Source organism: Vicia villosa, linkage group LG6, assembly GCF_029867415.1.
Source record: "Vicia villosa cultivar HV-30 ecotype Madison, WI linkage group LG6, Vvil1.0, whole genome shotgun sequence".
Taxonomy (NCBI): domain Eukaryota; kingdom Viridiplantae; phylum Streptophyta; class Magnoliopsida; order Fabales; family Fabaceae; genus Vicia; species Vicia villosa.
The window spans coordinates 29,162,713-29,179,528 of NC_081185.1; the positions used below are offsets into that span (position 1 = coordinate 29,162,713).

General features: G+C 42.3%; 1 protein-coding gene across 1 annotated transcript; it reads left to right on the forward strand.

The window, feature by feature from the left end:
• Positions 1-11,581: 11,581 nt before the first annotated feature.
• LOC131613462 (uncharacterized) lies at positions 11,582-12,973 on the forward strand. Its single transcript, XM_058885130.1, has 2 exons — positions 11,582-12,320; positions 12,561-12,973. The coding sequence occupies exons 1-2, from the start codon at positions 11,582-11,584 to the stop codon at positions 12,971-12,973; spliced, it is 1,152 nt and encodes a 383-aa protein (XP_058741113.1).
• Positions 12,974-16,816: the final 3,843 nt, after the last annotated feature.

Genomic DNA, 16,816 nt, shown 5'->3' on the forward strand with positions numbered 1-16,816 from the left:
TTAGACAAAGTATTTCTTGACTGCATCAGCATTCACAGGATGTGGGAGTTCATCACCATCCATGGTTGCAAGAATCATGGCGCCGCCAGAAAATGTTCTTTTGACAACATACGGGCCTTCATAATTAGGAGACCATTTGCCCCTAGAATCTGGTTGAAAAGACAAGATCTTTTTAAGCACGAGGTCGCCTTCTCGAAATTCACGGGGTCGAACCTTTTTGTTGAAAGCTTGTTTCATCCTTGCTTGGTATAACTGTCCATGGCATAGAGCAGTCATACGTTTTTCTTCGATTAAGTTCAACTGATCGTATCTGTTTTGACACCATTCAGCCTCTGATAACTTAGTTTCCATGAGGACTCTCATTGATGGGATTTCAACTTCTACGGGGAGCACAGCTTCCATGCCGTACACTAGAGAAAAGGGAGTTGCCCCTGTTGAAGTACGCACTGAAGTACGGTACCCATGTAAAGCAAAAGGCAGCATTTCATGCCAGTCTTTGTAAGTGACGACCATTTTCTGGACGATCTTCTTAATGTTCTTGTTGGCAGCTTCAACCGCGCCGTTCATTTTTGGTCTATAAGGAGAAGAGTTATGATGCTCAATCTTGAATTCCTCACACAATTCTTTCATCATTTTGTTATTCAGGTTTGAACCATTGTCAGTAATGATCTTGCTGGGAATACCATATCGGTAAATGATGTTGTTCTTGATGAACCTCACAACCACTTGTCTTGTAACATTGGCGTAAGATGCTGCTTCGACCCATTTGGTGAAGTAATCAATTGCTACTAAGATGAAACGATGACCGTTTGAAGTTTTCGGTTCGATCATTCCAATCATGTCGATACCCCACATGGAGAAAGGCCATGGAGATGAGAGAACGTTGAGTAGAGTCGGTGGCACATGGATCTTATCTGTGTAGATCTGGCACTTGTGACATCTCTTCACGTGCTTACAACAGTCAGATTCCATTGTCAACCAATAGTATCCTGCTCTTAAGATTTTCTTGGACATTGCATGCCCATTTGATTGAGTTCCAAAGGACCCTTCATGCACTTCATGCATTAACATATCTGCTTCGTGTCTATCCACGCATCTGAGCAAAACCATGTCGAAATTTCTTTTGTATAGCACATCTCCGTTCAGGAAGAAACTGCCAGAAAGTCTCCTTAGAGTTTTCTTATCTTTGTTTGATGCCCCAAGCGGGTACTCTTGAGTTTGAAGGAAGCGCTTGATGTCGTGGAACCACGGTTTATCATCGATGACTGCTTCAGTTGCAAACACATAGGCAGGCCTTTCAAGGCGTGTAATTCTGACTTTAGGCACATCATTCCAGTGACTGACTTTGAACATGGAAGATAGAGTAGCCAAGGCGTCTGCCATTCGATTCTGATCTCGAGGTATATGATGCAATTCAATCTTGTTGAAGAAAGTTAACAGACGTCTTGCATAATCTCTGTAGGGAATCAAGCCAGGGTGGTAAGTTTCCCATTTGTCTTTGATTTGGTTGATCACGAGGGCTGAATCTCCATATATGTCTAGGATTTTGATTCTTAAGTCAATGGCTTCTTCGAGACCCATGATACAAGCTTCATATTCTGCGATGTTGTTGGTGCAATCAAATAGCAAACTGGCGGAGAACGGGATATGAGTACCCTTGGGAGTGATGATGATTGCCCCAATTCCATTGCCAAAAGCGTTTACTGCTCCGTCGAAAATTAGGCCCCATCTTGATCCAGGATCAGGACCTTCTTCAGGTAACGGTTCGTCACAATCTTTCATCTTTAAGTACAAGACATCTTCGTCAGGAAAGTCAAACTTGAGAGATTGATATTCATTAATTGGTTGATGCGCCAAATGATCAGCGAGAATGCTTCCTTTAACCGCTTTTTGAGCACGGTATTCAATGTCATATTCGGATAACAGCATTTGCCATCGGGCAATCCTTCCTGTTAAGGCAGGCTTTTCAAAGACATACTTGATCGGATCCATTTTGGAGATTAACCAAGTAGTATTGTTGATCATGTATTGGCGGAGACGTTTTGAAGCCCAAGCCAAAGCACAACATGTTTTTTCGAGCATGGAGTAACGAGACTCACAGTCTATGAATTTCTTACTCAAGTAATAGATGGCATGCTCCTTCTTACCGGTTTCATCTTGTTGTCCAAGCATACAACCCATGGATTCTTCTAACACGGTAAGGTACATGATTAGTGGTCTCCCTTCAACTGGAGGAATCAATATTGGTGGTTCTAACAGGTACTCTTTGATACTGTCGAACGCTTTCTGGCAATCTTCAGTCCATACAACCCCTTGATCTTTGCGGAGAAGCTTGAAAATTGGCCCACATGTAGCAGTCATTTGAGAGATAAATCTGGAGATGTAATTCAATCGTCCGAGAAATCCTCTTACTTGCTTTTCAGTTTTTGGTGCAGGCATCTCTTGAATAGCTCTGACTTTGTCGGGATCTACTTCAATACCTCTTTGGCTGACAATGAACCCCAAGAGTTTTCCAGATCTAACCCCAAAAGTACATTTGTTAGGATTCAAGCGAAGCTGATATTTCCTTAGTCGTTGAAACAACTTCAAAAGGTATTCAATATGTTCTTCTTCTGTGCTGGACTTGGCTATCATGTCGTCCACATAAACTTCAATTTCTTTATGCATCATGTCATGAAAGAGAGTAGTCATTGCCCTTTGGTAAGTTGCGCCTGCATTCTTTAATCCAAACGGCATCACTTTGTAGCAAAAGGTACCCCATGGGGTGATGAAAGATGTCTTTTCCATGTCTTCGGGAGCCATCTTGATCTGATTATAACCGGAGAACCCGTCCATGAAGGAAAAGACGTTGAACTTAGCGGTGTTATCAACCAGCATGTCGATATGCGGTAATGGAAAGTCATCTTTGGGACTGGCTTTGTTCAAGTCACGGTAGTCAACACACATTCGGACTTTTCCATCTTTTTTCGGAACTGGCACTATGTTGGCCAACCATTGAGGATACTCTGAGGTGACAAGAAAACCTGCGTCAAGTTGCTTTTGAACCTCCACTTTGATCTTGTTAGCCATATCAGGGTGAGTCTTTCGCAATTTCTGCTTAACTGGCGGACATTCTGGCTTCAATGGCAAGTAATGCTGAACAATATTGGTATCCAACCCAGGCATGTCTTGGTAGGACCAGGCAAACACGTCAACATATTCTTTGAGAAGGTCTGTCAACTTACTCTTGATATCAGTATCAAGCAGCGATCCAATGGTCACTTCTTTTTTGTCTTCTTCAGAACCCAAATTGATTTTTTCTAAAGGCTCTTTGTGAGGCAGAATGGCTCTTTCCTCGTGCTTAAGTAATCGAGAGATCTCGTCCGGAATCTCTTCTTCTTCCTCTTCTTCGGCTTCGAACACAGGAAACTCAAAGTTGGGAGAGGGCATAGGGTTATTGCATTCAATGGGTTTATCAATAGTAAATCTGCACATGTGATTTATATTTATTTCAGAAAATTTATGAATGCAAGAGTGTATGCAGATTTTTTTTGAAAAGTTTTTTTTTTATTTTGGTTTTTTAGGATTACCATTTCCAGAAAAAGCAAAAATAAAACATATAATGTAGGGAATTCAAAATGACACTTTATTTATGATTCATCTTTGAAACAAAGCCCTAAACACAAACTCATTTGTCTTGGGCAGGACAAAGAGGGAAACTTTTAAAACAAAGCCCTATACACAAAGTTATTTGGGCGGAACATTTAAAAGCAAAGCCCTATAAAACATCTCTCTGCTTTGGGCAAGGCAGGAGGTCAAAATAACAGCGAGGTGATTACTTTGAGCGGCGAACAACATTCGGAACGTCGACAGCCTTCTAGTAACAACGAACTCCTCTGTGTATTATGTATTCAGGAAAATTCTCCTCAGAATTATCTTCAGTATTGACATTGGCCGCGGGTCGAGCAGGATTTGAAGGTCCTGGTTTGTCACCCTTGTTCTTTGCAGAGTTGAAACGGTCTTCTTCTACTTCTTGAAGAGCATAAGACGAGTCACAATCTTCAGAATTTTCAGGATGTATTTCCCAGTCTTCAGGATGAAGAGACTCATTGTCAGCGACACTTTCCGAGTCAGTTGCGGGACCATCTTCCCCTTCATCTTCAAAAATGGCATTTATGTGATAATAACCATCTTCAGGATTATAAACCTTGGCAGGTGCGTTGAAGCTGAAATCTTCAGTAATTTCAGGCTGCTGAGAAAATTGACAGGGCTGATAAGCCTTTTCTGGTTGACTGTTATATTCAAAGGAATCTCCCCATCCAGTTGGTTGGATATCCTCAATCGCAATCTTGTAGCTTTCAGGTGCAGTGTATTTCACCATATAATCAATTTTTCCACTTGGTTGTCCCAAGGTGTCCCAGATTTCTGCAGGAACAGGCTCAATTTCTTTAGCACTTGTTTTCTCTGAAGGAGGATATGGTTCTTCTTGAGATATATATCCCGAGTCATTGAGATAACATTTCCATTCTTCTTCAGTATCGGAGATACCTTCTTCGATGCATTCTTCAATAAGGACATTAACCTCTTGAGGAATTGGGTTAAGGAATCCTCCACTGATGAATGTTTCTTTGATCGGTCGAAGGGTTTCATCCTTCTTGGTGCAGTTTGTGAATGTTGGTGAACATCCGAGTCCTGCTCTAGTTTCATTCTTGGTCGGGATCACAACTTGCCCCCAGCCAGTGGTAGTTCCATCTTTCACTACTTTCACTGCCTCTTTGTAAGAAGAGATCGATGCTTTCTTCTTGGAAGATTCGTCTTCTAAAGAGAGACCTTGGAACTGAGTTCCTTCCACATCATCAGCACTAATGAAAGAGAAATTGGACAAATGGCTCACCATCAAGGCTTGTTCTCCACTTATTGTTACCAATTTTCCATTTGTTACAAATTTTAACTTTTGATGGAGAGTAGAAGTTACTGCCCCTGCTTCATGAATCCATGGTCGTCCCAACAGACAACTATAAGCAGCTTGAATGTCCATGACCTGGAAGATGATTTGAAATGTATGTGGACCAATGGTCATGGGAAGGTTGACTTCGCCGATAACAGATTTTCGCGATCCATCAAATGCTTTGACAACTACACCACTGAACTTCATAGGCATTCCTTGGTAAGACAAGCGAGCAAGAGTCGTCTTTGGCATCACATTCAAGGAAGATCCGGTGTCTACCAACACATTGGACAAAGAGTCTGACTGACAGTTCATAGAAATGTGCAAAGCAAGATTGTGATTTCTGCCCTCCTCGGGGAGTTCTTCATCACAGAAGCTTAAATTGTTACAAGCTGTTATGTTAGCTATTATCCCATCAAAATGATCAACAGTCACATCATGATCTACAAAAGCTTGATCCAAAACTCTCATCAGGGTTTCCCTGTGGGCTTCTGAATTTAAAAGCAATGAAAGTATGGAGATCTTCGAAGGAGTCTGCATAAGCTGATCCACAATCTTGTATTCACTTCTTTTGATAAGTTTCAAAATTTCATCAAAGTCAGGATTCACATTGGTTCCACTGGATTGACCAATATCAGTGTTTGTATTACTGACAGGAGTTTCCACAGGATTTCCCACTGGAACATTGACAGGATTTTGTCCGGTTGTAGGAGCAACAGGCTGCTTTGAAGGTAGTGGAGTATACACACGTCCACTTCTTGTTACTCGACTTACATCGGCGATGTTTTCGACAGATGAGAGAGTTGGTAAAGGAACTTCTTGTCCATCCTTTATCATTGTGGCATTGTAGTTGTATGGAACTGCCTTGTCAGAGTCATAAGGAACAGGTCCAGGTAGACAAATGATCAGAGGAGCAACAGGAACCCTTGACTTGTTGTAGGTAACTTCCATGCGCTCGGGCATGTTGAAATGAGGAACGATGACGTTAACTTTAGGCATTTCCGAGTTGATATCTGAGACTAAAAGCTCATGCGGATAACATCCTATTGTCATACCCCAAATTTGTCCTACCCTTTAACTTCTAACTGGCTTAGGTTTTGCATTCATGTACATACATTACTTAGGTCATAACTCACATTCATGCATTCATATCATTGGTACTATTCAAAAGGCTAGCAAGAAAAAGCTCTGTTGCAAAGAGTTTTGATCAGAGAATAAGGAGGGTATAATCATGTGGTTCTATGTTCAAGAAAGTCCCCCGGGATTGGGGTTTCTCTCTACTTCAAATCAGGGCATTGAGGGAAGAGTACAAGCTTGCAAAGTGTCTGGTCCTTTAAATAAGGGTTTCTTTGACCAAAGTCAACCGGTTGACTTTCTGGTCAACATTTAATCGGGAATGGCCCCTATGTGTGGAAAACTTCTCATGCTGACCTTGTGGAGGTGTTTGTTCGACTGGATGTGAGTGAAAGAGATTTAATCGGGAATTTCATCAATAGTCGGAAAAATCGGAACAATTGACTTTTGGGTCAAAATCAGAAGAATTATTCAAATATTGACTTTTGGTGGAAAATCAGTCAAGAAAAGTCGAAGAATGGATAAAATCGAGAGTTTGACAAAAAGTTGACAAAAATAGAAAGTTTCCAACACTTAGAAAAATTTTTGATGCTTTAAATCTTGTTGAGCAGTCCACTTCAGCACTAGATTACACGTGGCAAATGGCATTTTTTGAAGAAAATTCCAACATCAAAGTTGTTCCTCTCATGGAGGAGAACAACTTTGTAGTTGGACACTTTTTCATTTGAAGCTTGTATGAAGAGTTAAAGTGGTGTGAAGTTTCTGAAAAGTCACTTGATTCAAGTCACAACCCAGGTCACAAGTCATGTCATGACCTGGCATTTTAACAAACACATGGCATGCCAAATCTCAAGCCAATTTTAGAGCTCTACAGAAGTGCCATGAATGCAAACTTGGTATCATTCTCTTCCTTGCCATCTCCTCTATACATTGAAACAAGAATTGGAATAATTGAACAAATATTGAGTGAGATACAAGCTTTCAAATTGGTGCCCCAACCCTGACTGAACTCTGCAGGCAGCCAAGGCACAAAATTCTGGGCACGCAATGCATTTCAGCAAACACATGGTGGGCCAAATGTCAATGCCTCTTTCTTCCCCCACAAGTCACTATCTTGAACAAGTTTGATTCTAAGTCACTCTTTGCCATGTCCTCTATCTATTGAGCCCAGTATCACCAATTTTGGACATGCGTGGGGCAAGTTGCAAGGCTACAAAGTCACTCCTCTAACTAACTGCACTTTTGCCAGGGCCAGTGCACAAGTTCAAGCCGCACGCCCAGGCACTCAAGTGTTTTGAACCAGCATGTTTGCAAGCCCCTCGCTCCATGTACAAACCTCATCTCAAGAAGCCTCTAACACCAACATTGTTCCATTACATGCCCTCTTTACAGTGAACCCAAAAATGAATCAAATAGTGAACTATAGCTTGAGATATAGATGAGCAAAGTAAGGGACATGGACATGCATGGGACAAAGCTTTGGTTTGAATCTCTGGTGCAAGGATAAGGCTGCAACATGCATTAAAGTGTATTGCCACCACCTCTTGCCATTAATGCCCATGCATTCACTGATTCCATAAAGATGATACAAAGCTTACCACACTTATACAATGCTTGCTCATTAAGCTTTGCACTCCAAAGTCCCATACCCGAGAAAAACAAAACTGTTGCAAGGGCACCAACTTGCACATTAAATGTAACAAAGTCCCACACTCAAAGAAGCTTTTTCACTCCCTTCACTCTCACCCTATAAAAACAATCATCACCTTTACTCCCCAGACATTCTCGATCCACAAAAAACCCACGATTCACTCTCTACACTCTCCCTCACTCTGTTCTCCCTCACTTCTCTCTCTCTACACTCTCCCTCACTCACTTCATTCTCCTCCTCCACCAGAGTTTGTTACGAGATGTAACAAACTCCGGCCACCGTAGCCACCACAAGCCACTAATCCTCACCACCACTACCACAAGGCTCTCAACGATCTCACTGTGAACTCTCTCTCTCGTCATCCTCACTCGTTCATCATCATCATACATCATCATTTTGCAAGCGGATCACTGAGCAGCTCAAGATCTCTACAGTTTCCGGGTGAAGTTGTTGATATCATCAAAGCAAGCATCACCGCCATCTCCTTCAAGAGAACGTGGAGCTTCTCAGCAACTTTTGATTCAAGAACGTCAACAGGTTAGCATCTTGAACTCCTTAGCATGCTAGCTATGTATGAGTAGGTCGCATATCTTGAACACATTCCACGCTATTCTCTGCATTTGATCGAAGTACGCGTCCTCTGAAAGTTGATTGAATTCTGTGTGAACTTGTTGTTATCTGAATATGTCATATCCACACTCCAATTCTGTGTAGCATAAGGATTGTGTGGAGGTAGTTATCGTGTGTTTTCATGGAGATCTCGTTAGTTAGATTTTTGTTTTCATTTCGGTTACGATATAAGGAAGAGAATTAGGAAGAAACAATGGCAGATCCATGCTCAGCATGAGATTCCGAGTGGACTGATGGTATGATATGCGATTTCTGTAAAATGATGCGCGCCGCCGTGAAGCTAGCCGGAGAAGACGACAGGAGCCCTAGCTCCGGCGTCGCTGTTTGCTTATGACTCTTTTTCCGTTTGCTGATGTGTCACGCTGATAGTGGTTCATTTCTCCAAATATCTTGTGGTGTTTGTTTTTATTAAATGATTAGTTGATGTGTTGGTTCATTTTGATAGGGTCAGGCTTTGTTTTCGTCTCATATGACTTAAGTATAGTTTGACCAATTGATTTAATTCATTCAGCATTTTGTGTCACGTTGTTCCTTTTCACCAGTACATAATAATAATAATAACATGATGCATGAATAAATAAGTAAATGCTGAACAAGGCTAAGATGTGAAGTAAGGAAATCAAGTGGTTTGTAGTAACGTTGGGCCACACGCCTGGGCTGGAAATTGTTTCTGGATCACACCCCTCACTTGCTATCGCACCTTCGCTTTTGGATTGGGCCTTAGCGTCACCATTGCTTTCCCCACCCCCTGTAATTAGGCCCAGTCCTTACTTTTTAAACCATTTCAGTTCTTTAGAAATTGCTTTTGCACCCCCATGCTGTTAATAAAATAAGAAATAAAAATAGACTTTCTTTTATTCTTTTTGCTTGTTAATTGTTTTGCCCAAATAAAATCGATAAAAATTGTGTTCCTACCAATTAGAATTTTAGAATTTCATTTTTTTTTATTGTTTTAATTGTTCGATTCCCTTGCATTTTAATAGATAATTTTTTCACATAATAAACCATAAACAAAATAATAGTTTTTCTTTAATAATTCAAAAATTTGTTTCCCATGTGAATAAAAATGCATTTGCTTGTGAATAGTTTAAGATGTTGTTCCTTTTATTTTTGTGAATATTTTCAATATATTGTGAAATGCTTAGATAAACTTTCCTTCCTTTATATTAGAAGTAATAACATAGATTTAGAAATTAGGAATAGTTCCCTCTTTTCCATTCTTTTTCTTTTCAACATAAAACACTAATAAAAATACTTGAATAAATTCCCTAAAAAAACAAACACAAAGAAAATACTTAAAACACTAATAATCAAAGTGAAAATTCTTAAAAAGGGAATGGAAGCTTGAACACCCCTTGCTTTAGGGAATGTTCGAGTGCTTGGATCTCCCTTGCTTTAGGGAATCATTCGAGCGTAAGTTCCCAACGTTAAAAGACACAAACCAAAGAGTAACTCGAGTTTCCCTTGCTTTAGGGATTTCCTCGAAACGCTCAAACTCTCTCTTCTCTCTCCTTTCTTAAGGGCATTGTTATCTCCGCTCCATTGCATCCTAGGCTGTCCCTTATGCAAGAGCGCGAGCGTTAACTCCGCCCAACTAAAAAACACAAAAACAAACAAAACTATTGAGCCGAGCTACGGTAACTCTGATTCCTGAAAAGGATACGTAGGCAGCGGGGTAGGGCCCGTGCGAGTACAATTCTTTATTTTCCCTACATTTTGCATTCATTTCGCATTTAGACATAGACATAGTACACACCCTTTAGATAGAAACAAACATAGGTGGATACCATCGAGTACGATGGGCGTGAGGGGTGCTAATACCTTCCCCTTGCGTAACCGACTCCCGTACCTTGATTCTCTGGTCGCAAGACCCTGTTCCTTCCTTTGTTAGGTTTCCTGATATTCCTTTCCCTTATGGGATAAATATATTGGTGGCGACTCTGTTCATTTTTCGCGAGCGTGCGACAGCTGGCGACTCTGCTGGGGATGTTGCTAGACCTGTTGCTGGTCCATCCTTAGTGAGTCGATCCTAGCCTGCGTTTGTTTGTTTATTTACTGGGTGTTTACTGGTTTTATGTCTATATCTTGTATATATGTTTGCATGTTTATTTTCTGCTTGCATATCATGTTTATTTCTGTTTGCACATCATGCATATGGATATATTCTGTGTTCCTTGGGGTCTTCTGTTCTGTTTTGCAGGTTGGGTGGGATGTTTTGTGAGGTAAAAGGCCCACTACCCAGGCCAAGTGACACATAGGATTAGCGTGGATGCTCATGTTGACTCCCGTGGCCCTTGCTACGATCGAGTTCAGCATGGGATACCACAACTGGGCGAGGTTCTTTCATGGAACACTGTGTCTGGCACCCTTGCTGCCACAAACACTTTGTACCCCATGGGAACTGTAGACCCTAGTGACCATTAGGGACCACCTGTCCGTGTCTAGAATTCATACCCGTGAGTTTGGGGTGGGACAGGATACTAGCCTTCATCATACCCGGATTTCCATTTTGCAATCTGAAGCCGGAATTTTGAACCTGCCACATTCAGTATTACCCAGTTATTCAGAGCTGCGAGGGACATTCAGTCTCTCACTACATCACACACATGACACATGACACATCATGCTATTGCATCCACCTCACTTCATTCGTGGAGAATCCTAGAGTCCATTTCAAAAAAAAAAAAAAAAAAAAAAAAAAAAAAAAAAGATGTATATACTCTCGAAAAAAGGGGGAAGAAAAGAAAAAGAAAAGAAAAAGAAAAGAAATAGTGAAAAGACTTTAGGATTCTCCCAATGAAATGCATTCCGCCATATCATTTAACATGCATGTTCATTTATTTTCAGGAACTTTTGGCTTTGTCTCCGACCAACACATGGCTGCACCAACGAAGACTGTTAGACGCAACCCCTCTTATTCTTTCCTGAATCCGAATCTGGATTCCGTTGGGTGTTTAGCAAAGAAGATTACGCCAGATGAGACAACCAACTTCAGAAAGGAATATGGGTACATTCTGAGTCTTCTCAAGATGTCGTTCACCAAGTACGAGCAAGAGGGAGTTCATACTTTGCTTCAGTTCTACAATCCTTCCCTCCGTTGCTTCACGTTCACCGACTACCTCTTGGTTCCTACACTGGAAGAGTATTCCTTGTTTCTTGGCATCCCTATAAAGAAGGAAGTGCCATACTATAGCACTATGAAGGCCCCCGATTCCGTTGAAATTGCTAAGGCTCTTTATTTGAGCAAGTCGGTCGTGGAAGCAAATCTCACCAAGAAGGGAGGAGGTTTTGGTTTTTGCATGGATTTTCTTGTCAAAAGGGGTTGTGAAGCTGCTGAAGCCAAAGAATGGGACACATTTAGGGCTATCTTGGCTCTAAGCATATATGGCATCGTGCTGTTCTCAGATGTTCCTAACTTTGTTGACATGAATGCAATTCGTATATTCATTTTGCAGAATCCGGTTCCTACCCTTTTGGGGGATGTTTATCACTCCATTCATCATAAGAATGGTCAGAAGGGAGGTAAGGGAGGTCTGGTTAGATTCTGTGCTCCGTTGTTATATCGATGGTTTAGGTCACATCTGCCTGAACGTGGGGCATTCGTTGATAATAGGCACACATCTAAATGGGCTGAAAGGATTATGGGGCTGAGGGCTAAAGATATTGTCTGGTACAATAGCGCTTTGGATGACAGAGAAGTTATTATGAGTTGCGGAAAGTTCAAAAACGTACCTCTCATGGGTCTTAGGGGTGGAATCAACTATAACCCCGTCTTGGCCAGAAGAACATTCGGATATGCTTTTATTAGTCCACCTGAGCAAGCAGAGATAGCTGAGAACATTTTCTATCATGTGGCCACGAACATTGGACAAATGGCAGAAGCCGTGCAAGCCTGGAAGAGTATTTGCTGGAGAGATAAGAAACATTTTGGTCAGCGAGATTGTGCTACTTATGAGGACTATACTAAATGGGTCGAATCTGTGGTTGCTGTTCGAGGGATGCCTTTCCCTCCCAAGGATCCTTTGTACCCCCCTGCTGGTAAACAACCCGACATTGTCTCCATGCCCTGTTATAATCAAACTGTGGAAGAGAATCGAAAATTGACTGAACAAATGGAAACAATGCAAGTTAAGATGAATACTGATAGGCAAGAGAAGCTTTCTGCTCTTCATAAGTTGAAAATGAGAGAAATAGAGCTTGAAGAATTGTATGCTAGAGGAAGTACTTCTCAGAAGAGGCCAAGAATGACTGTGAATTCTAAAACTACTGAAACCCAAGAGAAGAAGATAAAGGAACATTATGAGGCTCAGTTGGCAGAATTGACTAAAAGACTTCAGATTCAGACTGAAAATGCCAATTCGGAGAAGACTCGTCGAAAGAAAGCAGACAAGCTCTTGTTGGATCGTCAGAATACCATAGAGAAGTGTTATGAAGAGATCAGAAAGCTGAAAGGCCAGATAAGAGAAAAAGACCAAGATAATGTCCAAGTTCAAGAAGAAGCTAGGTATTGGGAGGTGAAGAACCGCAACATGGAAACAATGCATTTCAGAAAAGACCTGCTGATTCAAGAGATCATCAAGAGGCCCACCCGTGCTGAGACCAAGAAGCTCTTTGAAGAAATGAAGACTTGGAGTGATAAGCACATTGGAGATAGCCCTCTTCGCCATTTGGACATGGGAGATCCTGCTTGAATGTCGATTTTGTTGTAGAATCACCACCAGATTTGTTGGATGGGATTCCTGATTTTATTTCTGTATTTGTTGGCTCATGGGAGCAGAATATTTTGTACTTCAAAAACTTGGTTATGGAATTAATCGATTATGCTTCCTTATCCTGTTTGTTTATCTTGGTTGTGCTTATCTTGGTTTTACTTCACTATCTTCTCCGTTATCTTGTGTTTTTGGTTTGAGACAAAGCTAAAAAGTCTTGAAAATAATAAAACATGCACACATGCACCCATGCACTCATAGCATACTGCATTTACAGGTTTTTATCAGATTCTAATTGGGGTCCCTTCCAACAGATTTCTTTTCCGACGACGAAGCTGACTTTCTTACATCCCTACCGCACCAGGAGCAACGAGAGAATCATGGATCAGTTTGAGCAGAATCAGGCCGCCCTCCGTAGGGATATGGATGTTATGGGGGAAAGAATGACCCAACTTATGGAGACTCTCCATGTTGTTGTCCAAGGACAGGAAGAGCTCAGGAAGAGCGTTGCTGGGCTGATCAAAGATACTCCTACCAATTCTGCTGATGGGGGAGTGAAAACTAAGGAGATTCCTGCTGAGGGGATACCGAAGGTAGTGGATGACCACCATGAGGTCATTGACCTTGAACATGATCTTACTGCTGAGTTGACTGAGACTGCTAAGATGTACCAAGCTCTCGAAGAACGCCTTAAGGCCGTTGAGGTTGCTAAAACTTCGAGTTTCGACACTGCTGCTATGTGCTTGGTACCTGGGATTGTCATTCCCCCGAAGTTCAAAGTGCCGGATTTTGATAAGTACAAGGGAGTTACCTGCCCAGAGACTCACATTCGTTCCTACTGCCGTAAGATGGCCGCTCATGCTGAGAACGAACCTCTGCTTATGCATTTCTTCCAGGATAGTCTCACTGGAGCCCCGTTAGAGTGGTATATGAAGCTCGAGAGGTCTAATGTTAGTACTTGGGGAGAACTTGTTGATGCCTTCTTGAAACAATACCACTACAATACTGCTATGGCTCCTAGCCGTGCACAGCTGCAAAATATGTCACAGAAATCTGAAGAGTCTTTTAAAGAATACGCCCAGAGGTGGCGTGAACTTGCTTCCCGTGTCCAACCTCCTCTCTTGGACCGCGAGTTGATTGATCTGTTCATGGGAACTCTGAAAGGGCCGTATCTTCAGCACATGGTCAGTAATACCTCTCCCTCCTTTTCAGATGTGGTTATCATCGGTGAGAGAGTTGAGAACTGTGTCAAAGCTGGTACCATTCAAGGTGTCACTACTCCTAGCACCTCAAGTGGTAACGGTAAGAAGCCGTATTCTGGGTTTGTGAAGAAGAAGGAAGGTGAGACTAGCACTTCCTCCGTTGACCAAAGCCGAGCTCCTGCATATTCTGCTGTTCCACCTCCTTATTATCCGATGCCTTATGCTGTTCCTGGCCCATATGTCCCTCAGGCATATGCTGCTGCTCTTCCACAACCATGGATGGCACCCCAACAGCCTTTCGTACCACAACAACAAGCTGCTGCTCCTCAGAATCGTCAACAGAATCCTAGGTCTCAAGGTCAAAGGGGCCCACAAAGAACAAGATTCCAAGATAGGCGTATTGATCCGGTTCCGATGTCATATGCCCAACTCCTCCCTCAGTTGCTTGCTGGCCAATTGGTACAACTCCGTGAACTTGGGCCTCCACCTAGTCCTCTCCCTCCTGGTTATGATGCTAATGCTCGATGTGAATTTCATTCAGGGGCTCCAGGCCATACTATTGAAAAGTGTAGAGCATTCAAATTGAAGGTTCAGGATCTCCTTGACGACAAGCTTATCTCGTTCGCTCCTACTGGTCCTAACGTGCAGAATAATCCTATGCCTCCTCATGCTGGTACGACCAATGCTATTGAGTTATGTGATGACCAGATCCTGGTAAATGATGTTAATGAGGTTAGGATGCCGCTAGCAGTTGTCAGAGAGTATCTTATGCAACAAAAGGTTTTGTGTGAACTACATGACTACTGTTTGCAATGTTCTTCTAATCCTGAGGAATGCACTAGGTTGAAAGAGGAAATCCAGAAGCTGATGGACGAAGGCGTCCTTAGGGTGGAAAGGGTTGTTCCTAATGAAGATGTGGCCACTTTAGAGATCCCTTACTATCCTGCTGAAATGTCAAAGACTCGGGACACTTCTTTGGTTATTCATGCTCCGAGTACTCCTTTGGTCGTTCAAGCCCCGAGGACTCCGTTGGTTATTCAGGTTCCAAGTACTCCTTCGACTCCTCCAACCTCGTCTCTTGTTCCTTCTCCTGTGAATGATTCTAAGGCTGTCCCTTGGAGTTATAATGCCGTGTATATTCGAGGGAAGAAATATGATTGTCCTCCAGTGGGTAATTCGAGCATCACTAATATTACTGGCACTAGTGGCATTACCCGTAGTGGTCGGATCTTTGCTGCCCCTCCACCACTTCCTAAAGAGACCAATAAAGAGGCTAGTACACAAGCAAAAGGAAAGCAAGTTGCTGTTGATCCTCCTGTAACACGTAATGCACAAGATGCCGAGCAGCTCTTGAAGATCATTAAGAAGAGCGATTACAAAGTGATTGACCAACTTGATCAGACCCAAGCCAAGATCTCCATCTTGTCTCTCTTGGTACATTCTGAAGCTCATCGAGATGCTCTGATGAAAGTTCTGGCTTCCGCTCACGTAACTCAAGACATTACCGTGCCTCAGTTTGAAGGAGTTGTGACCAACATTGCTGCTGGTAATTGTTTGGGTTTTTCTGATGATGAACTTCCACCTGAGGGTAGAGCACACAACAAAGCATTGCATATCTCCGTCAAGTGTCTGGATGCTGTGTTGTCTCGAGTTCTGATTGATACAGGTTCTTCTCTTAATGTGATGCCCAAGGCCACTTTGTTTAAGCTGAGTATGGATGGGGTTATGATGAGACCGTGCACTATGAGTGTCAGAGCGTTTGATGGTTCCCGAAGGTCCGTAGAAGGGGAAATTGATCTGCCTGTCTTAATTGGTCCTCACATGTTCTATATTGCCTTCTATGTTATGGACATACGTCCTTCATACACTTGCCTCTTGGGTCGTCCTTGGATCCATGCTGCTGGGGCTGTGACATCTACCCTCCATCAGTGTTTGAAATTTGTTGTGAATGACAAGATTGTTGTGATCACTGGTGAAGAGGATTTGATAGTCAATAATCTGGCGTCATACCGTTATGTTGAAGTGGAAGGAGAAATACAAGAGACGCCTTTTCAGGCATTAGAGATTGTGTCGGTTGATAAACTCCCCGTGGTTGAGAATAAGAAGGAACTCGGAGCGCCCCTCTCGTCTCTAAATGATGCTAAGGCCTTCTTAGAAGCTGGTACTCCCCATAGTGCCTGGGGCAAGCTGATTGATGTTCATGAGAAGCGAGACAAGTATGGCCTTGGGTATCAGCCATCTTCCTCTACTCAGCTCAGCATAATTCCTGGAAAGAAGGTGATTCCCCCCATTTCTCAAGTGTTCGTCAGTGCAAGCACCAGTTCTGGAAGTCAGGTTCTCGCCGTGGATGATGATGATGAAGAAGATCTCTCCAGATTCGTTTGCCACGCTGCGCCTGGGCAGGAGCTCAACAATTGGACTATCTTGGACATCCCCAGAGTCACTTTTATGGAGATGTAATTTTCTTGTTTCGATAAGTCATATGCTTCGCCCTAAGCATTTTGACCGCTTGTATAAAGAAGGGCCCCCATGTTGTTTCGATTTGTTTAATATTGAATGAAAATCATATTTTCGCATGCAATTACTGTTCCATTTCTTTCATTTTTGTTTTTACTTTAAAAAA